The sequence below is a fragment of the Sphaerodactylus townsendi genome, linkage group LG04 (assembly GCF_021028975.2).
Source record: "Sphaerodactylus townsendi isolate TG3544 linkage group LG04, MPM_Stown_v2.3, whole genome shotgun sequence".
NCBI classification, from domain to species: Eukaryota; Metazoa; Chordata; class Lepidosauria; order Squamata; family Sphaerodactylidae; genus Sphaerodactylus; species Sphaerodactylus townsendi.
This window is the reverse complement of record NC_059428.1, coordinates 149117073-149140784: the sequence shown is the minus strand read 5'-3', so window position 1 is coordinate 149140784 and position 23712 is coordinate 149117073. Positions and strand designations below refer to the sequence as shown.

The window sequence follows — 23712 nt, the reverse complement described above, 5'->3', positions numbered from 1 at the left end:
CCTACCTGCTCTCTCAGAGAAGAATCCCCAGTCGACCTTCCACGCTCCCAGTTATGCGTAAGCAACGGGAGGGAACGATCCAGCAGGACTTGAAACTTAGCTTCTAACACCACACAACCTCCACAACACGCCCTTACAAACCACAGAGGGGAAAATGTTAACGTGGAAGATTTATCATCGCACGTCTCCAAACATCACTGCGACACAAAAGCACATTAAAACTAATTTTCAGGTCCTTTTTTTAAAAAGTGTCAAAGAGAGGGGAAATGTGTGCTCAACCAGGCCCTGTGAACCAAAGAAAGACCACAAAGCCTCTTGGAGAAACGGAAAGATTTGGCAGGAGCGAGGCTGGAGCTCTGGACTCACCTCTTGAGCTGCAGATTTGCCACTCGGCCAAAGAGCACCATCTCTGGCAGCCATTTACATATGGGGATGTGGGGAGAAGAATCTGGGTTCGGCGCCTGCAAAGGCCAATTCAGCTCCAAACAGGACTGTTGTCCTCAGAGGAGGATGGTTTTTTGTTTAAAAACAGAAGGGATGGATGAATGGAGATGTGGCAGGCAGCAGAAGAGATGGGCAGGACCCTGGGGTAGGTGGGGCGGGGTCCAGAACACGGCCTGCCACTAAGTCAAGGGCCTGGAGCCTCTCTGCATATCTGGGGATGCAGCCAGAGAGAAGAGCCCCCTCTGTCGGAGACACGGAGGTTAACCCTCCCACAGCCAGATCAAGGCACTCCGAGGACTTTGCTGATGCACGCCTCATTCACTACAGGCTGCATCCTGTCTGGCGGCTCAGAGGCAGCCGGTACAAGCAATCCATCATCAGGGGCTGCAGTTTCGAAGGCTCAATCAATGCTTCCCAGCCCGGCAGCAGCCATCTAGGGCCTCTGCTGTAAATAGGGGGGGGGGGTCAACCCTGGCCAAGAGAAGCACCAGGGCAGGGGAAGCAGCCCCGATGGGGGGCCACCAGGAGAGCAACAGGGCAGAAAACCTGCCACCCATCACCACAAACCTCAACAGGCCCCTGGATCTTGGCAGGATCCATCAGACACATCTTGCTCCCCGCCCCCCGCCAAGGAGACACTTTGTGGTCAAGAAGAAGGGTAACACCATTGGCTAGCCAGAGGTCCTGTGACCAGCAAGGGATCCGGGATCCCAAGGGAAGCAGCTACCCAGGGAGGATTCTCAGGTAGTGAGGACGGGGAAACAGGCGGAATCTGGGATACTCAGAGCTGTGACAGTATGAACCCTGCACGACATCCCAGATTTCTGAGACTATGAAAAAAAATCCCTTCTGGAGACCAGTAGCATTTCACCTTGGCCCATTATATGCCGCCGCTCTGCCCAGCAGGAAGGGAACGTTTCCTTCAGGGCAGGGATTTCCTTGCAGACACGCTCCGTGTTCCAGCGCAGCAGATCCCAAAAGCTCCACGGTTAATGAGAGCAGGAAAACCTCGATGTTTCTCCTCACTTTGGGGTTTCCTCCTCCTCCCCTCCTCACTCCTGCAGCTGGATTTTGCAAAAAGCACAGGAATATGGATACAACACAGAAATGTTGATTTAAAAAACTGACAGGGCTTCAGAAACAAAAGCATGCCATCTTGTGATGACCTGGCGCAACCCAAGAGTGGGGGCAGGCAAGACGCGTGGCAGGCAGCGGGGTGGGTGTCTCCTCACGTGACCTGGAAGCAACCTGAGTTGTGATAGTTTCCTAGTGGATCAGCTCAAGAGAAGATCAGGGAAAGACTCGTCTCCCAGACTTAGTGGGCAAAGCACAAAATGCAGGGTATTTACTGAAGGGTAAAACTGAACATCTACCCGAGAGACAGTCTCTGTGCGTCTTTCCACAAAGATACCTCTGCAACCTCTCTTCATAACCCCTGCCTGCACTGGTAACATACAACTTACCAAAGAACTCGTATTCCTGTTTGGGGTAGACTTTGGCCAGGTCAGAATTCCCTGAAGTTACAATACAAACATACAAACCTACAACACAAACAGCCAGGTTTTCACCTGTTTATCCACTGGGCACCCAGACGAGAGACCGTTTTTTGGGGGGAGGGGGAAAGTAGCATCCGAACCCAGCTCCCAGCCCCAAGCCCAACGCTTCCTTCAGCAGACAGCCACGTTGGCTCCACATTATGTTTTCACACTGAGGAAGGAACATCTGTTCTTGTCATCACTCCCCACTGAAACGTCGCTTGGAAGAGCCTCTCACAAAGGGCTTTCCAAAGAACAGAGAGGTTTGCAAACAGACAAAACGCCGGGAGGGGCTGCTGTCAAATATCTACTGGGCCCAAATCTGCTTTGGATCCATCTGAAGGAGACGAGGAGGAGGAGGAGGAGGAGGAGGAGGAGGAGGAGGAGGAGGAGGAGGAGGAGGAGGAGGAGGAGGAGGAGGAGGAGGAGGAGGAGGAGGAAGGCTGGCCCTCTGCCAACAGCTCACGTTCTCATCTGGAACCTCCCACAGAGAGTTGCCCAAACCAGCAGCTCCGTGGAACAGAAATGGGGAAAATCCCCCTTCAGAGATGAAAGGCTCTTATGCCAGCAGCTCCACAGAGCTATCAAAACCAGCATCTTGGCTATTAGGACAGGTAAACACAACAAAAGATGTCAGACTCTCCACCAGAGATTGGAGCTTTCACGGAAAAGGTGGGGTGGCCCTTTGTAGGTGTTTTTTTTTGGGGGGGGGGAGCAGGTTGAATGCCCACCAAGAGAAACTGAGAGGGGAAACCTGGAATGGTTGCTGCAGAGCAGCCTTTGAATCCAGAGGGTCTAACTTGGTGATATTAGGGGGTGGGGGAGCCACTGCCTTCCAGTCTCCCTTCTCCAAACAAGAAAGGTGGCCAACCTGCCAGAGTTGTTGCAAGCACGGGAGACTGCCAAGTTCTCTGCCGGTGCCAACTAAAGGACTATCACTGGCTAGGTGCCTGGACGGCCTGCAGAAGCAAGCCCAGCCCTCAGACAGCCGAGTACCAAGGCCAAGAGGGAAGCTGCAAAGCGGCATCAGATATTCATGCTTTTCTCCCCCATCACAGTCTGAAACAGAGGGAGGAGACGGGGCAGCCACTGTCAGAGAGGCCCCTGATTCAAATCCTGTTCCTGATTGTCACAAACCCGAGCCTCAGCTAAAGTCAACCAGCTGCAGCAAAGTATCCCCCCACCCCAGCCTGCAACCAAGTATCATAATACTGGTCTATTTCACAGGGGTGTTGTCAGGATTAATTAATTTGTTCAGAGACGCAGGCTGCAAAACAGGCTGAAAGGGCTCTAAATGACGTCACCCTCCTACAAGACGACCTCTTGAACGCAGAACAAGGAAAGGCTTTGCCCCTATTGGCTGGTCATTCATTGTATTTCCTGAGCTCCAGTTAACAATTCCAAGAAAATGGCATCAAATTCAGCTCAAGCCACAAACTTCCAGACCAGCACATTTCTTGAAGTGGGAACAGAAATCTACCACACTAGCTTGTCTCACTGCCTCACTGGCCCTGAACAGGCAGAAAGGTGGGATATAAACATTGGAAATAAGTAAACAGAGATGCAGTGAAATCAGCACAGCATTCCCACAATAAACGGCCACTCATCCGTCTTGCTCTCTCTCGTAACATTTCCTACATTGTTAGTATCGGTGTTTCAGCCTTTCCTAACTACCTCCCCTTGAGAGTTTTTTTCTTAAAGCATACAAGGAAACAGAGGCGACATTTAGAAAACACGTCCAGACTATTTACTCCATTCCCCAAAGTAGAAGTGCAGATACAGTCAGCTTCTAAAGCAGCCAACCCAAAGGTCATGCCAACTCCAGGCAAATGTAAGGTTTTCCTTTTCTGCACAATTTGTTCTCTTCCTGCAAGCTCGGAAGGTGGGGGTTATGGGGAGTCATGAAGGTGCCTCTCTGGACCAAACATACCCCAGACAATTCCTGAGACTTCACAAGACAATTTCCACAACCACGAGGACTAAGAAGTGACTTCTTTTTTTTAATAACAAAAATTGTGTGCTGTTTTTATAGGATACCCATTTCCGTGCTGTCCTTCCCTCCAGCTGTTCTGCTAGACCAGGGGTAGGGAACCTTTAACACTCAAAGAGCCATTTGGACCCGTTTTCCACGGGAAAAGAAAACACTTGGAGCCGCAAATAATAAAGATAACACTGTATATGTTGGGTTTTTTTTACCTTTTACTCCACTCATTCTGAGAAGCGCATGGATGCACCCGCCCTGCTGCCTGCAGGGCAGGCAAGGATGAAGCCGGCGGTTCGGCCTCGCTGGCCGCCGGGAAAGCGCCCGCCCCGCTCCAACGGGGCGGGCGAGAGGGGAAGCCCGTGGCTGTAGCCGCCATGGCAGAGCGCTCGCACCTGGGCTGCCTACAGGGCGGGCAAGGATGAAGCCGGCGGCTCGGCTCGTGGAGCCGCAGTGCAAGGGCAGAAGAGCCGCATGCGGCTCTCGAGCCGCAGGTTCCCTACCCCTGTGCTAGACCTCTAGACCTGCTAGACCTCCCATCTTCCCTGAATGCTGCCCAGCCCTCTCTGAGCATTTCTGACCTGCTGCCTTTCCTGGGCTGCAAATGGGATCCTGTTTTGGTTGCAATATAGATCGGGCAGTTCAGTATCAGCCAATTATCTCCTTAATGCTTTCCAGGGGCTTTCAGGGATGCTCGCTCGAAAGGCACCTTCAAAGAATTCCTGGCACGGGAACAGATCAGGGCTTGACAAGAAATCAGCAAATTGGCAGATCGTTTGCAGCTTGGATGGTGAAAAAACTACAGATGACAAGACAAGGCTAAAGTGCAATGACCCGGATTAGGACACCGGCGTTCCAAGCCCAGGTACATGTGCATGAGAATGCGGGCATACAGGCACACTCATGCTCACACACACACCCACACTCCCCCCCACACACAGTTCCCTTCAACTGCCTTCTTCAAGGCAATCGCTTTTGATCTCAGTGCTTTCCAGATACCAGGAATCCTAGCAATTCTCTATCAAGTTTCTACCAGCATGGCCAATTGGCCATGCTGATAGAGGCTGATGGGAAATCTGTAGTTCCTGAACATCTGAGAGCCGCAGGGTTCCCTACCCTGGTGGTATATTGTAGAGTCTGAAGGCAGCAAAGGAAGGAAGGAAGGAGGGAAGGAAGGAGGGAAGGAGGGAAGGGAGGGGGAGGGAGGGAAGGAAGGAGGGAGGGAAGGAAGGAGGGAAGGAAGGAAGGAAGGAGGGAGGGAGGGGGAGGGAGGGAGGGAGGAAGGAGGGGAGGGAGGGAAGGAAGGAAGGGAAGGAAGGAAGGAAGGAAGGAAGGAAGGAAGGGAAGGAAGGAAGGAAGGAAGGAAGGAAGGAAGGAAGGAAGGAAGGAAGGGAGGGAGGAAGGAAGGAAGGAAGGGAGGGAGGGAGGAAGGAAGGGAGGGAGGAAGGAAGGAAGGAAGGAAGGGAGGGAGGAAGGAAGGGAGGGAGGAAGGAAGGAAGGAAGGGAGGAAGGAAGGAAGGGAGGAAGGAAGGAAGGTGAAATTATTTGATTAACACTAACAAGAGTCCCAAATTTGTGCAGAACTCTTAAATCTCGGAATAGGAGCAGCTGAATCTGCCAGAAGAGAGATCTACCAATGATGAGCAGATGGTAGCTTTCCCGGTGCCTTTTTGGTTTCTACGGTGTCACTGGGAGCCTTTCCTTGCACCCATTTTTACCGCCTGCCTTTTTGGTTGTTTCTTTTACACTGTTTACGTGCCGCTGATGCAAGCGCACACGCACACACACACACACACACACACACACACACACACACACACACACACACACACACACACACCACCTTATACAATGGCACAGAAATAATTCAGTGCCAAAAAACAGAAAACCGTGTGAAAATAAAAGGCTAACTGCTTGGATTCACACCAGAGAAGTGTGGAGTCGAAACAGGGGGTTTCGAGGCTAAACGCTGGTGCTGTGAAATTCAGCTGCAGCCCTGAAATCACTCTAGGCGCAGATGGCAAAGTTGTTGCTGGGTTCCTGCAGATGCCCCCCCCTTGTGGGGACCACCCCCCTCTCCCGTAGCACTGCAAAAGGAAAACACCCCTGCCGTGCCCCCTAACCGCTTCCTCTCAGCCTCTGCTTTCTAGGATGGAGCTATCGCCCCCACTTGACCTACATTCCTTGTTCCTAGACGGATGGGCTCCTATCTATCAAGTGGCGGTGTTCAAACAACAGCCGCTCACACAAAGGAGGCCCTGGTGTCCCAGATTGTGCCGGGGTGGTGGGGGGGCTAACCTGCTATCTGCCACTCTCCCAGGCTGGAAGAAGAAGAACTGCCTGCCCTGCAGAGCCTGCCTGAAATTGTGTTGCCCTGCAGAAATCTACAGTCCTGTCCAAAGCACTTTTCATTCTGAGAGGGGCCAACGTTTCCTGCACACTCGTAATTCTGTGCAAGCACAACATTTGCCACCAGCAGCAGAGCTCCCAGGCCCAGCCATCTCCGGCTTTGTGGATCTTCTCTGAATTCTCAAGTCTTCTAAAACAAACCATCTCTTATCCCTTTTACTCACAGAGAATGGCAAACCACGAGTCTGCCCAACAACTTAAGCGGTCAATTTCTACCTTCAGGGCAAAACAAAACAGAATGTACAAAACCTGGAATGACTGACAGGCGCCAGCGTACGAAGGCCTTTAACGTATTTAATGTTTTAAAGAAGCGTGTAACAGACTTCCCTCTGTGATGCAGCTCTGAAGATGCCAGCCACAGATGCAGGCGAAACGTTAGGAACAAGATCCACCAGACCACGGCCCCACAGCCCGGCAACCCCACAACAACCAGTTTTAAAGAAGACATTGTTGAATGTATTCACTTAAAACATATTAGACGACTGGTGTTTCCAGCCTGGTGGCTTCCTACTTGAGACACTTCTTGCTATGCAATCTACCTAATCGCAGTCACTTCTCTGCACTTCAAGAACAAAAGCAATATGATGATATTTGAGTCCAGCAGCACCTTAGAAACCGACAAGGTTTCCATCTTGTTGTGCAGGTCCCAATTTAGAATCGATGTGGAATCGGCCGCCACTGGAGAACGCTATTTATTAATGTGATATTTATATGTTTTAAATATTTTATTGTTTTAGTACTGTTGTACAGCACCCTGAGCCTGACAGGGGAGGAGTGGGATATTAAGACTAATAAATAAATGTACAAATAAAAATCTGCTTTGACTTTTGAAAGTCTCTAAGGAGCCACTGGGCTGGAATACAACTGGTCCACTGCAGACCAGCACAGCTACCTACTGGAAAAAAAGATGTTGTCCAGTCAGAGAAGTGGGGGGAAATAACTACAAATAATCAAGTAATAAACAATGTACTGTCAAAGGCTTTCACGGCTCTGAACATTGAGATTTCAGCTGAGCAAGGTACGACAGACCGTAGCATTTTCTCCTGACGTTTCGCCCGCATCTGTGGCTGGCGGCATCTTCAGAGGAAAATGCTACTGGAACACGGCCATACAGCACGGAAACCCCACAACACCCCAAATAATAAACATTTTTTTTGCCCTCGAGCAGCGGCGCCCGATGTGCACAGCCTGAATTGGTAAGGCATGCTTTCCCAGACAGGAGCTCCAGTTCCATTTCCAGTCGCGGTGGCCCTGAGGAAACGGAGCTCTAGAGGCACACAAGGGGAGGGGGGGAGACCTGGGGTTTGCTTTTACGCAAGGAAACCACAGAGAAGAACCTCCCCGCTTCCAGCCGGGCTCGAGCTCCACTGTTGACAGTGCTGCGCTCCCAGCCCATGCCAGAGTCGCCTTAGAAACAGACGCTCGGAGGCCTCCTCTGTTGACCGAGTGGGACGGAGTTGGCAGCATCCTTTAAAAAAAACACTGCATCTGACAGTCGCCCCAGGTTTAAGAACGCCTCATGACAAACACACAGAACTGAGTCACGGCGTGGTGTGTGCATTTTGAGACGTTGCCTGGCACAGGTCTGCTAGTTGGATGCAAGATGGCTGGAACGGAAGCCAATTCACAGCCAGTGGACACAACCTCAGGGGGAAAAGAGTGGGTCCTCTTTTAATGTCCTTGGTGTTGGTACCTTTTAAGCGCTGCTCTCTGCACACGCTCATTTCAGGCTCTCAATATCCTCTGCAAAACACAGGACCCAATCGGAGCGCATCCTCGGAAGCGGATTTATTGCCAGACACTGTGGAGAAGAGGTCCAACCCACCCCCCACCCTCTTGAAAACTGCCAAAAGCAAATACACAAAACTCCTCCTATCTTTAAAGACACTTAGTTGAAATATTCTTGGAGAATGACTCACAATTTTCCAAGAACATAAGAACATAAGAACTAGCCTGCTGGACCAGACCAGAGTCCATCTAGTCCAGAACTCTGCTACTCGCAATGGCCCACCAGGTGCCTTTGGGAGCTCACGTGCAGGATGTGAAAGCAATGGCCTTCTGCTGCTGCTGCTCCTGAGCACCTGGTCTCCTAAGGCATTTGTAATCTTAAATCAAGGAGGATCAAGATTGGTAGCCATGGATGGACTTCTCCTCCATAAATCTGTCCAAGCCCCTTTTAAAGCTATCCAGGTTAGTGGCCATCACCACCTCCTGTGGCAGTATATTCAAACACCAATCACACGTTGTGTGAAGAGGTGTTTCCTTTTATTAGTCCTAATTCTTCCCCCCAGCATTTTCAGTGTATGCCCCCTGGTTCTAGTATTGTGAGAAAGAGAGAAAAATTTCTCTCTGTCAACATTTTCTACCCCATGCATAATTTTATAGACAACAATCATATCCCCCTCAGACGCCTCTCTCCAAACTAAAGAGTCCCAAACGCTGCAGCCTCTCCTCATAGGGAAGGTGCTCCAGTCCCTCAATCATCCTCGTTGCCCTTCTCTGCACTTTTTCTATCTCTTCGATATCCTTTTTGAGATGTGGCGACCAGAACTGAATACAGTACTCCAAGTGCGGTCGCACCACGGTGTGAAACACGACAATCCTTGCAGTTTTATTATCAACTCCTTTCCTAATGATCCCCAGCATAGAGTTTGCCTTTTTCACAGCTGCCATGCATTGAGTTGAAATTCCCATGGAACTATCAACTAAGATGCTCAAATCCCTTTCCTGGTCTGTGACTGATAGCACTGACCCCTGTAGTGTGAATGTGAAGTTTGAATATTTTTGCTCCTATGTGCATCACTTTGCATTTTGCTACATTGAACTGCATTTGCCATTTCTTAGCCCACTCACCTAATTTATCAAGGTCCGCTTGGAGCTCTTCGCAATCCTTTGCGGTTCTCACCACCCTACATAACCACGCTACCCACCCCTACTTCCAGGTCATTTATGAATAGGTTAAAGAGCACTGGTCCCAAAACGGATCCTTGGGGGACACCACTCCCTACATCTCTCCATTGTGAGAATTTCCCATTTACACCCACTCTTTGCTTCCTGTTCCTCAACCAGTTTTTAATCCATAGGAGGACTTCCCCTCTTATTCCTTCATTGCTGAGTTTTCTCAACAGTCTCTGGTGAGGAACTTTGTCAAAAGTGGACAGGGCTGACCAAAGGACCGTGAATGAGGACAGGACTGGGGAGGCACCAGCTGTTGCCACCCAGCTCAGCCGAGCCCCTCCCAGCCCCTGCTGCTGAACACCCATCAGAGTTTCCGAGTTGCAAGGAAGCAAAACCCCCTTTGGACTCTCTTCCTCTTTGGCCAAAGCTTCCCAAAATCCACAGTCCCTGGAAGCTGAACAGAACATCTTCCAACGGTTGAACTTCCAAGGCAGGCAGCAGACCCTCCGATCTACCCTCCAATGAGCTGCCAGCTCTTCCATGTGCCAGCAGCTGGCAGTGCTCTGGCCCTTCCACCCACATGCTTCCACGCGTGCACTGCACGACGAGACAGGAAACACACACGGCGGGCAGGTCTTGGATGGCCACGGAGAGCAGCAGCCGTGGGTCTGGGAGAAGCCAAGTCAGCTGGCTGGATACAGAAAGGAGAAGGGGCACATAAAGGTTTGTGGGACCATGGACGGGGTGAGAAAGAAGACCCCCAGAACCCCCTGCCTCCTGCCTCTGCTTCCAGCAACCGCAGCTTTTGGCCTCCAGCTCTCATGTCACCACTTCATTTCACAAGCTCCCATCCAGCGCTGCAACCAGCACTACGCACTCCCCACTGGCAGACCCTGCCTGGTGGAAGGGGGAGGACCACTTTGGCATCACTGCCAGCACTCCCCGCTCCTCCCCTGCAAGGAGAGCCATCACAGAGCCCTGCCGGCACTCCTGACCCTGCTGCCTGTTCTGAGTTTCATTGAAGACGGCTGAGGAGGAACTTATTAAAGTGCTCGAGCAGAACCAAGGAGCCCGGAATTAACTGGCAGCCAGCCACAAGAGAGAGGGGGGTGCCGAAGGGAACTCAGCAGGCTGGCACACAGAGACTTCCCCAAAGGACAGGCGTGCCCACAGAAAGGTGCCACAGAGAGAGGGAGGAAGGGCAGGCCCGGATTTGCCTTTTGCAGAAGCGGCTCTGAGCCTACTAGACCCCTGCTCCATCCAACTCAGAACAGCTGCCATTCCCCCGGGTCTTGGGGGGGGGGGGAAGCCCCTCCATCCCGTCACTGCTACCTGACAGAGCGGAAAGGGTTTTGTTTTGTGCCAGAACGGACCCTGGGACCGTCTGCCCTCAGACAGGGGCTCTGCCTCTTCTCCTGCCAAAGCAGCCCTCAAACAAACACAAGGAGCTGCCTCTCCCAAGCCAAGCCCCCCTTCACTTCTCCCCCTCCCGACCCCTGACTGGCAGCAACTTCCCAGCTTTCTGCAGCAGGGCCAGGCAGAAGGACCTCAACCCCATTCATTATCCAGGATCTCCACCCCAATTTCTGGAAGTCACTCATAGTCTTGCACTGGCAGCTTGAAGGGCTTTATGGAAGACACTTGTGGAGGAGAAGTCGATCTATGGCTACCAATCTTGATCCTCCTTGATTTGAGATTGCAAATGCCTTAGCAGACCAGGTGCTCGGGAGCAGCAGCAGCAGAAGGCCATTGCTTTCACATCCTGCACGTGAGCTCCCAAAGGCACCTGGTGGGCCACTGCGAGTAGCAGAGTGCTGGACTAGATGGACTCTGGTCTGGTCCAGCAGGCTAGTTCTTATGTTCTTAAGGGCAGCTTCACACAGGCCTTATTTCTGTATACACAACACAAGCAGCAGCCAACTCTGCAAACTTGCTGCATGGGAAAGCCCTGGGTTCGAGGCCGGTTGTGTGGATGCAAGAGTGCCCTTCAGACAGGTGAGTTGTCTCTTATGAACAGCAAACACATGGGAACCGGCCCTTCACTCCTCTGCCCACCAGAACCTGGTGGGGCTCTTCGTCTCCGACGCGAAAGAGGGCACAACGGCTGCCACGAACAGGGGATGTTCAGACTGTGGGCTGCCAGATCTCTGTGCCCTGACACCACAGACACATGTTATGCATATTCGTTCCGCCATAAAAGAAACAAGAAATTAAAGACTCTGCAAAACGCACAACAAGATAAACTGGATTCTGTGACCCTGTGCAAATTGCGCTCATTAAGGAGATTGGCACGACTCTCTGGTTGTGCAGAACCGGGATCGGCCTGTCGCGGTACACCCCGGCACCAGACTGGTTTTATGCTAATCCTCCTCTGCCTGTCCATCAACGCTGGGGCGTGGCCCTCTCTCCCTCCAGGTGACTGATGGATCCTTTGATGGGATCTTGCTTTACAACATCTCCCTCCACTCTTCTGCCCTCTGCGGTTTTACCTGATGGGGCAGACAACAGCCGTGCCTCCTCGCAGATGTTCACACTGACGAAGCAGCCTTTGACAGGCAAAAGTTCACGGGGAATGCATTTTGTTCCATGCTGACTATTTGGCAGAAGCTGATCAGCTGGCCTTCTAACTGGCTTGTCACAGGAGATAAGAAGTTGCATTAAATAATTTTTAGCTACGTAGCTGGAATAAGCAACAGGATTTGGGCTTATCTTCTTTACTTGCAATTACAGCTACAATTTTAAATTATTTAAGCTGAAAGAGAGAAAAGTAAACTCGGTCTTGCACTTAGCTCCGGAACCCTTAATACCGGAGGCACGGCGAGGCTCCTGGCTTACTGTCTCCTGCGAGAGTCATATTAGGTTTAGACCTGGGCACTTCAGATTGCCCCTGCCAGCATGGCCAATTGGCCATGCTGGCAGGGGCTGATGGGAATTGTAGTCCACGGACATCTGGAGTGCCGCAGGTTGCAAACCCCTGGTGTAGTAGATAGAGAGCCATGCTACAATTTAGGAGACCCGGTTCGAATCCCCACTCCACCATGGAAGTCTACTAGGTGACCTGGGGTCAGTCGCACACTCTCAGGACACCTACTTGACTGGGTTGTTGTTGTGAGGTTCAAGCAATGATGTTATATGATGCCACTTTGGCCCTCTATGGGGCAAGTCACAAAGACCGCCAGCGTGGTACAGGAGTTAAGTTGTCAGACTAGGATCCCCCACTCTGCTATGGAAGCTTGTTAAGCAAACTTGGGCAAGTGACTCTCTCTTTCACATCCTTGCCTACCTTCCAGGGAGGTTGTGAGAAATGCAGGAGAGGAGAATGACTTTAAGCTGCTTTGGGCATCTGTTGAAGAGAAATCGGTTAACTCAGAAAGGATTTGAGACACTCTCAATTATGGAGAAAAACCAGAGGATGGTGGCACCTTAGAGACTAACAAAATTTATTCCAGCGTAAGCCTTCCCGATTCAAAGTTCCCATCATTAGATGCCTATAACATGCAGATTTTTGGGAGCTAGGCAAAATGCAAAATGTAGTGCAGGATGAAATGTGATAATCAGATACAGCAGGAAATTACACTTGTTTAGCCGAAGTAATTAGAATCTGTACAGGATGTGACACGCAAGATATTAGCACCTCTAGTGAACTAGGAATCACAAGTTCCTATTTCAGCCCCACAGGAAGGAACTGTTTTGAACTGGTTAATGAATTCTAAAGCATCAGTTTCACGTTGGAGTCTACTACTGAAGTTCCTTTTAAAGCAGCAAGAGAACGCCCTGGAAGATTAAAACGTTCCTCCAGTGGATTCTAGTGACTGCAGTTTTTAAGATCAGATTTATGTCCATGCTGGATTTCTACACAGAATGCTTTCATTAAGGGCCAAGACCTGGAGTCACCAGGGAGGTTCCTTCAAAGCACAGACTGAGGTTTGCCTGAACCAGGACAGTGTGGGGTCTGTGCTTTTGGGATCCTGATGCTTCAGCCTAAAGACTGGCTGCACCAGCTACTGTGTACTTGAACGCAGGTAGGCACGAGCGTGTAATTTATATATTTGCAAAAATGTCTCTCTTGGGAAAACACACCTCTTCTTTAAAATGCTTAAGAGCTTTACATTTCAGCACATACAAAAGCAGGGCCGCGTGAGGGCCACTCTCGCTGCAGCTATCATAGTTAAGCTGCTTTGGAAAGCTTTAAAGAGATCCTTGAGAGCTCTAAGACAATTAAAAGGGGCAGAATTAAACAGCAAGTCAAGTCTGCAAGAGGACTTTCCAAGACAAGCAGTTACAGAGGGCCTTGCCCGGCTCTCCACGGCCAGAGGCAGCCCTCAGAGGAACAGAACTTTCCTGGGGAAATGTCTTTATACCACACAGAGAAGACTGCTCCGGAGCAGTGGGCCTTCCAGGATTTCCAAGGGCGAGAGAAGCTCTCATGCATACATATCTCCTGTTAAGGAAATGCAGAAGCGACCTACTGGTGCACAGTGACGGGGGAAATTTACTAGCCATAACCTGTGGTGGGATTCAAATAGTTTATCAACCGGTTCTGGTGGCGGGATTCAAATAATTTAACTGGTTGTTTACAAGCACCATTTTAACAACCAGTTCCACCAAAGTGGTGCGAACCTGCTGAATCCCACCACTGGCCATAACCCACATGCCTGGGAAAGTCACCCTGGCTGCCAGTTTATTTCCAGTTCTGGGCTTTCAAGCCCAACAGCCTGGGGGTTGCCAATGTGAAAGATTACCTCTCCCTGTACACACCAGGCCAGGATGAGTTACCAGCATTTTTACCAGGACACAGAATAAAACAGAAGTGCAGTGGCAATCATAAAAACCTAACAAAATTTATTCTAGCATAAGATATCCTTATCAGATGCATACCCAACCGGCAATTATTGTTAGGGAGGCAAAAACCTGGTGCAGAATGAAACAAGGTAAGCAGATACTGCAGGAAGTACAGAGGGGTAGTCAAAGTTAATTAACATCTGGAAGGGGTGGAACACGTAAGATATCAGCATCCCAGGTTTCTATTAAACCCTGAAGGGGTCTGTAGTCTCTCCCATGTGAAATTACTGAATTAAGATTCATTAACAAATTCAAAACAATGTTGCTCCCCACCCAGGGCATAATAGGAACCTCGGATTTCTGACTCAATACAGGGGCTTAAACCTCACATTTCCCATTAATTAATTTCCACTGCATCTCCGTAGCTCCCTGTCATAGCTGCTTAACTCATTTCCTCCTGCCTTAAGTTTTACTTATGGTTTCTCACACCCACTCTGAGTGAAGTGATTGCTCTCTGAGTTAAATTTCGTCTTGGAGGACAGTCCTGGCCTATTTCCGAAGCATTCCCCACCCCCACCCCCACCCCCACCTTGTGTATATGGATTGGCCTGGTGGTTTTACCCTCCAGTGCCTCTGATGAAGCGTGTTCGGGCTCAGGGAAGTCTATACTAGAAGAACACACGCAAAGAAAAAAAATCACCAAGTTACAAAGCATTTATTCCATAAGGACTCCCAGTTTCTTCTGCACCCGTTAACAAGCTGATATGGCAAACCTGAATTTGTCCGCAAAATATACAGCTAACCAGCTTTCTATCATTCACCCCTGTACTAATTACGTCGATTACATCCATACGTAACAGCCAATCTATGGGGAATTACATACCCCTGAAATAAGATTTTAAGGCTGGATTGCTGCTTAAAGGGAAGGTGTTCATTCCCCACCCTGGATCATTTTGTTTTATGTATTTATAGAACCCCACCTTTCGCTCCCCCCTTTCTCCCAGCTGAGGTCCTCAAGGCAGCAAACAGTTTAAAGGACAATAAATTCAACGTTAAGAATTCAACTTTAATTAAAGCAAGGAAATGCAAAGCAGGGTTTATAACAGAACCCCAAAGAAGACCACAGCGCCTTCACTCGCTGCGAGGGCGGACAGTTCTGCTTGGGGAGGGAATTCCAGAGTTTTGGAGATACAATTTTTCCTTTTGGGGACCTTTGCCAGCCCTGCGTGTAAAGTATAAAGTGGTGTCAAACCAGAGCTGACTTAGAGCAACCGAGAGGAGCTGTCACAGCAAGAGACTTGCAGAGGTGGCCGGACACTGCTTCCCTCTGCTTAGCAACCTGGACTTCCTTGGAGGTCCCCCATCCAAATACTACCCAGGGCTAAGTTTGCTTAGCTTTTGAGATCTTACAAGATCAGGCGAACTTAGCCCATCCAGACCAGCCCCACAGCATCCTTTTCAAGATGGGGGAATCAGAACTATATCAGCCGGTACGGAAGAGCCCTGAATCATGTGTAAAATGTCTCCCACAACTGTAGAATCTGGGGGCAAGAGGGGCTCCCATGAGGGGCATATATGTCTAGGTTCTGGCGACAAACATGAGCCTTAAAAAATAAGCTTTGCTTAAATTCAGTGGTTCCCAATCTTTTCTTTTGGCAGGTAACCTACTTGTTCAAATTTACTTGGTGTGGTAACCCACTTAAAAAAAATCACAGAGCATGCAGAAATCAATGCAATGACAAAAGCCCAGGACCTATTTTCACTGGGTTTATGAGTCCCTTTTGGGTTGGGCCTCTCAATATGAGACGCACCACTCTAGCACAGTCCTTCTCTTAGTTACTTAAGGATGAGCCCTTCTAGAAAGAGCACACCAAATAGCACCGCACGAATAACAGTCCCAATGGATTTGTTGCAATGGTGACCATTTGCCAAAGAGTCTACCGATGAGTCGCTTGAACACCCAGTTTCTAAACCGAGACGGGATCTGTGTGCTGCACCCAAGCCAAAGATTACTTTTAGGAGATGCAGGATAACACACACCTCACTGTGGCTACGCTAAAGATGAATCACAGCAGGTTCCCACAAATTGGAAATGCTCTTATTAGAACCATTTCCCCCAAACTTCTGTTTAGGGAGACATACTTCGGCCACCTGCCCTGAGTTAAAATTGGAAGCACACTTCTCTCTGAATGCTTCATTTTAAATCTGGGAAAAGTAAAGACCATACAGCCCTGCACTTCTATGCAAAATGGTATTCCAATAACAGCTTGACACAGTGACTGATACAGAGGCGTAACAGTCAGCCTCCAATGAGGTGAAGGTCATCCATCTTGCCTTCACAGCAGGACTGAGAGAAGACTACAGATGTTTGGTTTGTGTTACATCGCTTTCCTTAGGTGCTGGGGGGCCGGTGCCTTGCTTTTGACAGATTATCACCAACCTGGTATGGTGGGGAAGAAATTCAGCACTAGCGAATATGATTTTGCACGATTTTCAGTTCTTCCAAAAAAAACCCAACCACAGTGAAAGTACTAAATGCTCAGCAAAAATGTGTAGGGAGAACGCCTCTCCAAAAGGAAGGAAAAGCAAGTTGATCAATACTTGCCAAGTAGTTATACCATAAATGCTTTGCATTGCAGAGAATCGCGCTTCTGCAACACCTCCAAGTCGTCAAACAAATCGCATCTTTTAGTTAATCAATAAAATCTTGAAACCTACAACTGTATAACCAGCCCCAAAATACTGGGGAGGGGGATTTGATCAAGTCCTCCCCCTCCCCTTTTCTACAGGAATGTTTTCCATAGATTTGCAAATAGCTACTTGCCTGCAGTGACCTAGAACAGGCGACCGGTCAAGGAACTTCTACGAAATCCCTGTTTCCTCAAAGGCCATAAGAGGCAGGTGAGCAGATGGGTCACTTCCAGGACTCAGAAAAGAATAGGTGGGAGTGTTTCTGAGCATACATAAAGTGCCTCTTTTTCACCACTGAGATGATCATGCCCAAACATCCAGGGCAGTACTAAGACTAGGCTAAGACTGGACAGAGCCATGTTCAATTCATCCCACCCTTACACAAAGATGACTAGGTGACCTGGGGCCTCCTCTCAGCCTGACCTTCCTCGCAAGGTTGTTGTTAGGATAAGAAGAGATGGAGGAGAGCCACATACACCCACCCCTCAGCTCTTTTTACAGATACGTGGGATAAAACGAATAAAAACAAGGGATGGGCAAAAGAGGTGCCCAAGCAGAGGGTGGGTTTAGCTCCAGTACACACAGAGCCCCTGTCTGGGGTCTTCTTGCTGGACACAGTACCTCCCCTTCAAGCCAGACACAGGAGTCCTCGGACTGCGGGTCTTTCCATCTCAGAACAGCCTGCCCCTTACCCAATGACGCCTTGAGCAGGAGTGGTCTCCAGGAGCCCAAAGAACACATGCAGGGGTCATGTGAACTTGGCCTGCTATCCCAAATGATTAGTTTTCCAGCTCAACAATACCGTGGGGGGGGGGGGGTCAGCTCTCAGCAGGCCAGCCCCCCTCCCCATTCCTCTGGCAGAGGTCTGCCAAACAGTCACTGCGGAGGGAGGGGGGCAGACTGATACCTGCTCATGCCCAGGTGTGCTCTACAGACACAGAGTCCTTCGAACAACTGAGGGGGGAAATACTGCCAACTTCCCTACCCCTGATTTTTCAGCACAAACACATCACAAACCATCTCACACATCTGGGGCAGCAGCCACCCTGCTTGTCACTGAACAGGCACTCTGCAGGAAGCGCCGGGCAACCTCAGGTCCCTGATAAATGCACCCAAAGGATAGATATGTGGGCTGCGTTCACATGTTGTTACACATTTAAAACCCTCTTGTGCAAACCGAGCGTGCTCAGATCCACTATCTGCGGCAGCATCCAGGAGCCGGACCCTCGGAGGCTGCCCTAGATTTGAAGATGGAGCAGCAGTGGAGGACAGGCCGTGGCCAGAACCCTTCCCAAGAGGAGCCCGCAGCAGCCGGAGGCCCCGTTCAGAGGCAGTCTGCAGTCTGTCGGGTTTCCTCCCGCAACCCCCCAGGTTCAAGGCTGCATCGCCCGCAATCACGCCCAGGTCTCTGAGGCAAGGAGCGCTTGTCTGTCTAGGGGCTGAGGGAGCTGCCAGAGAGCTCGGCATTTCTGGAAAGTCCTGGCACCGAACAACAGCTGCCGCGAACCCACCCGGGCACTGAACCAAGCGCACCACCCCAAACAGATTCCTGAGCCCCAAGCCTGGCAAAGCAGGCAGAACCACACTCGTGCCAAAGGGAGGGCACTCTGGGTGGCACCAGTGATTGACCACGGCAGGACACCAAGGGTGACAAGGCCAAGCACCCACCGAAGGAACGTATTTGTGGGCACCAATGAAGCCATGGGAATTTCGGGAGGGTGCTCAGGACCCCGGCAGCGTGGCACCCCCGCCTCCTCAGAGAACTGAAGGGCCAGGCCAGTGGCTGAAAGGCAGGGCAGCGCTGGACGCTGGCACCAGAGCAGATGGCGCCCCCTGGGCAAGGGGGGAAAGGGGGTGGCAGAGCCCCTGAGTGGCTTCCCCTCGCGGGCCCCGCTCCCCTGAGTCTTTCCGAGGGGCTCTGCCGGTGCCAAGCACTGGGGTCCCAACCCAGCCTTCCTGCAGCGGCCACAGTGGCTGCCCGGGCGGGGGCTCTGCCAAGCCAGACCCAGAGAGGGCCGCGGATGGCGAGGAAGGAGCTCTGCCAGGGCCAGCCCCTCCCTGAAGCCCCCCTGGCCAACGAGGAGGGAGGGACGGGGAGGGGGCTGCTGCCGCCGCCGCCGCCGCCAGGGCTTTTCCTGGAAAGGCTTCCCAAGGGTCCCCCCAGGGTCCGCGACGCCCCCACCCCCCCCCCGCCAGTGCCCACAGACCCTCCGGTGCCCGGCGGCGGCAGCAGCAGCAGCAGGGCGGGGATCCAGCCTTGCGCGCCGCATCTCGGGGCGGGGGGGGGGGGACGGTTCCGCCACTCACTGGCCTTGCCGGGCCTGGGCCTCTGCAGCAGCTTCTGCACGGCGCCCACGTCCTCCGCCTTCACCGCCTGCATCAGCTCCTGGTCTTTGCCCATGGCCGCCGCCGCCGCCGCCGCCGACTCAGCAGCAGCAGCTGCAGCAGCAGCGCATCCTCCGCCGCCGCCGCCACCCGGGCGAGGAGGAGGAGGAGGAGGAGGAGGAGGAGGAGGAGGAGGAAGGCGAAGCGGCGCTCAGCCCAGCCAGGATCGGCCCCGCCGCCGCCGCCACCGCCGCAGCCCCGCCGCCACCGCCGCCGCCTCCCCCATGGCCCCGGCGCGCCCCGGCTGCCGCTGCGCACCGCTGTCGCCGCCGCTCCGGAAGGCAGGCAGGCAGGCAGGCGGGAAGGCGGGTCCTGCCGCAGCCCTGCCAGGGAGGGGGCCGAGCCAGAGCGGCCGCGCCAGGCCGCCCCTGAGCGCGTGCAGAGCGCCCCTCCGAGGCCCAGGGGGCGGGGCTCAGACCGCATGCCCCCACGCGCGTACAGAGTGCTTTTGCGCTGCAGCCAAAGGTGCTGCTGCGGTGTTCAGGCGGGCGCACAGCGGGCGGGGGTCGTCGGACCTACCTGTGCATGGGGCAGGACAGGTGGGGCAGGACAGGTGGCCCCTGCTTCGGTGGGATAACCCTCCTCCACCCCCCCATCCCCGCGCAGGACCTCCGTTTGTGCCCCTTGGGTATCCGTAACTGCCTCTGTCCACATTTGTTTTGCTTGGCTTCTGAGAATGACAGCCTGTTCACTGAGAAAGAGTCCCCAAAGGAAACTCCCAACCAAGGGGCCTCATTGAGGACCACCAGGCTGACCCCATTCCTTGGAGACCTCCTCCTCCTTCAAAAGCATCATCCCAAACTTCCCTTCTGGCCCAGGGATGGGGTGGCCTCCCCCTGGCACCGCACGCCTGATTTGTGCCTGCCCAGAAGTCTCCCCGGAGTTCGCTGGGAATGACTCTCAGCACCTTGCTGAATCACCCCCAAACTGCCCTGCCTAATACAGGCTTTACTTGTGCACGTAAGCACCATTAAACATTGTGGAACTTACGTGAAAGTAAACACAAATCGGCTGAAGATGTATGCCTGGAATTTTTATTTTCGCCCCTGTGCAGTCCCAGACAAATGTGCACTCACACCTCAGTTGTCAGCAAATCTCTGCCAGTTAGCTCTGAAACGAGGCTGCTGTAGAATTGCCAACTTTTCAATGAATCCCTGCTCCTGGGCTTTGATCTGCAGGACATGAGACTGCTCCTCTCCCGGCCAAGAAAAGCCTCAGTGGCTACTCAAGCGGTTTTTAAAGACACTGGAGGGTACAGTGTCAGTTGGCAACACTGAGAGAGCCCATGTGGTGTCGTGGTTAAGAGTTTTAGACCACGATCTGGGGGACCTGAAATCCTCCTCTGCCATGACACCTGACCTCAGCCTGACCTACATCACAGGGTTGTTGTGAAGATGAAATGGAGGGGTGGAGAAGGATTTAAGCTGCTCTGGGTCCGTAGTCCCCCTAACGTAGAGTATAAATAAGGCAAATAAATGAATAAAAACCTACCTTAGCCGCGAAAGCGGTTGATTCTACATTTAAGATTCTACTTCAGCTCCTGTTCTTTCATCCCCCTTATCTGCAATGCAGAAATAGCCGACCTTACAGGGTCACTATCAAGACTACAACAGATATGAAGCACAGTAAACATCCACATGCCCAGTGTTGCCATCAGCTGCCAAAGTTGGCTGGCAAAGCTTTCCTTGGCACAGATATAAACCATTTAGGGGCACAGGAGCCGGCAAAAATAGCCCACCTGTCAAACCCAAGCACACCTGCCCAGCCTGGCACAGAAAAGTTCCCAGATGCCCCCCAACCCAGCAAAGGGGGCTGCGCCCAACCACGTCCACTCCCGGAGGCCCCGTCATCTCTGACTATTCTCCCCGGTGTGCTGTCCACCCATGGGACGGAGCCATGCCAGGTATTGCTGGGCTGTAAATCAGCCTGGGGGGCAGGGCCCCGCAGCCACTGGGGGGGCTTGTGAGTGTGGCACGGGGAGAGCGCAGAAGTGGGGCCATCCTGGCCTTCACGAGGAGGAGGCCCCTTCGTCGTGGGCTAATGATGACTGCCACAGCCCGAGGAGGCGAGCGTCAGGCCATCGCCTAATGGGCTGGGCGGTGCTGAGGCTGAAAGGGATGAGCGGCCGTCACTGGTGTGAACTCACCTTCTCCATCACACCACGGCCGGGCGCTTCTTTCGGACGGAGGGCAGGAGGGGCTGGTCTGGACCCTGATTCCAGCTGTTCTGCGGGCACCTCTCACCCCTGGGCCTGGCCTGAGTGGCCAGTCCCCCCCACCCCACTGAGGCTTGGGAGCCGGCTGAGGCCAGAAGCCCCCTTGCTGGGCCGCTGGCCAGGGGGCTTGACTCGGGAGCCGGACCTGGCCAGAGCCTGGCTGCCTGGGCCTGCTGTGTGGGGGCCAGGCCTCCTTTGCTCCAGCCCTCCACTTCCTGTGCGCCCAGGGGACCACCGGCAGGGCAGGGCAGGGCAGCCTCCAGGGGGCTCCTGAAGACCCTCCCACTATCACAACTGACCTCCAGACAACCAAGGTCACTTCCCCTGGAGGGAGCGCTTTAGGGCAGAGGTTTCCAACCGTTCTTCAGTGAGTGGCCATGAAACTCTACCAGGCCCTGGTCCCTGGGGGCTTCTCCCCTTTTCAGGAGTTTTCCTGTTTGCAGCTCTTCCGCGCCCCCCCTCACCCACCCAATTCCTTACAGGTGATTTCCTCTCCCTGGGGAGGGGAGAGAAAGGCCTGGGATTCACCCCCCACCCCACCACCAGATGGCTTCCTGCACTTCTCAGTGGACTGGACTGCTTTTGCTTCATCCTGTCCTGGGAGGGAAGCCCTTTCTTAAGCTCCCCCCACCCCAGCATCTGCCCTCTGCTACATTCACCACAATCTCCCACTTACGGGGGCAGCTTGCCTCCTCTCCCCCCTCCACACATCCAGTCCGGGACGTTTTGGGTTCCACGATGGAGACAAAAGAGATGTGGTGGGTTGTGGTTCTGCTGGGTTTCCCGGGCTGTGTGGCCGTGGTCTGGTGGATCTTGTTCCTAACGTTTCGCCTGCATCTGTGGCTGGCATCTGCAGAGGGGTATCACAGAGGGAAGGTCTGTTACACACTGTGAGATGCTTTTTAACTTGCCCTGTAATCTCACAGCTGGGAATTCCTGGGGGGAACCTCCGAGGGGCCTCTGTGCTGCACCACCTTTGAAGAAACTCTTCCTTCCAGCGCACGATCAGCCCCAGGGAAAGAGGCAAACGGGGCCTCTCTTTTTGGCAGCGTATTGCTAGTATCTAGTATCGGCACCCACAGGAAAGAGAAAGTCAACATCTACCACAACATCTACCACAAAGAGAAAGTCAACATCTTTCACTGCATCATAGAGGTTCACACCATGACAGCTTCCGGCTGCAACCCTCTCAAGGGCTGTTATCCCCACACTGGAGAAATGCTGCTGGCTCCAAGTCCTCTTGCTGCTCTCTCTCTCTCTCTCTCTCTCTCTCTCTCTCTCTCTCTCTCTCTCTCTCTCTCTCTCTCTCACTCACTCACTCACTCACTCACACACCCCGCCTCCTGCAACAGGTTCTGGGGCTCAGCTCCACCACTGACAACCGCTGTGTCAGCCCACGGGGGCCTGGCCTCCCTTCCTGCTGCCTGCAAATCCGCCACCTCCCAGCTGCAACCCGTCTGCATGTTTGTGACCTCCCAGCCATGCTGGTGGCATCTGCCCGCCCAGCCCTTAATCCAGGGGGCTCTGGGCTTATTAGAAAACAAGGGCCCGGCTTTAGAGGCTGTGGGCACTGGGGAGGGCGGCAGACCTGTCTGCTCTGCAATCTCTGTGCGTGCAGCAAGCCAGCTGGGGTGCCATCGCGTGCCAGCCAGGGCGCGCAGCAAATGTCCCTAACCCATCTTCACCCAGGCAGGGCCCAACCCTCCTGTGCAAAACCACAGGAATGAAGGGGAGCCCCATGGTAATGGGGCTTGTGATGGAAAACTGCCCGGCTCCCCCCAGGCCACACCCACCAGTCTCCCTCCTGAACGCCCCCAAATCTTGCCTGGTGGAAAAGCTGCCTCGCATTTCGAGGTCTCTGTCGGAGGTCTGGCCTGAACACTCAGATTAGCCCTCCTCTTCTGTTGTGTCCTTGCCTGGGGATTCAGATCATAGTAGTGAGAGGCCCTCCCTATTGTCCTGTCAAAGAATCTCCTTTGGTGGGTACGGATGAGACGGGGCCTCTTCAGTGACGGCCCCACCGTTATGGAACATCCTCCTCAGGGAGGAGTGGCCGGCCCCCTCACTTGCAATCTTTCGGAGGCGGTTGAGGACTGCCTTTGGTTACGTGATTAGCACTCCTGAATTGTGATTTTAAATCTTGTTTTCTATTTTTAATGTATTTCAATGTGTTTCATCTACGTTCGTGAGCGGCCTCAGTCTCTGTAAAGAAGAAAGCTAGCTAATCAATGCTATAAATAAAAACAGCAACAAACAAAGTAGTTGGCGTGTGTGTGTCTGTGTGCATGTTGCATGACTTGTCGGCAGGATGCTGGCCTGCTTCCCCACCTAGGAAGAGGCCTTTGCTCCCCAGCAGTAATCTGGACTTTCCT

General features: G+C 52.6%; 1 protein-coding gene across 3 annotated transcripts in view; it reads right to left on the bottom strand.

Annotated features, from left to right (window-relative positions):
* CASKIN1 (CASK interacting protein 1) overlaps window positions 1-22111 on the bottom strand; it is a 72660-nt gene extending 50549 nt beyond the window's left edge. For 2 of the 3 annotated variants that reach the window (XM_048493320.1, XM_048493321.1), the window contains exon 1: window positions 19048-19353. In XM_048493320.1, the coding sequence (XP_048349277.1) occupies window positions 19048-19141 (94 nt within the window). In that variant the 5' untranslated portion in view covers window positions 19142-19353. Of the gene's footprint in view, window positions 1-19047; window positions 19354-20616; window positions 20687-22016 lie in introns of those variants that run through there. The other variant, XM_048493322.1, reaches the window with a different exon arrangement.
* Between the last annotated feature and the right edge of the window lie 1601 nt (window positions 22112-23712).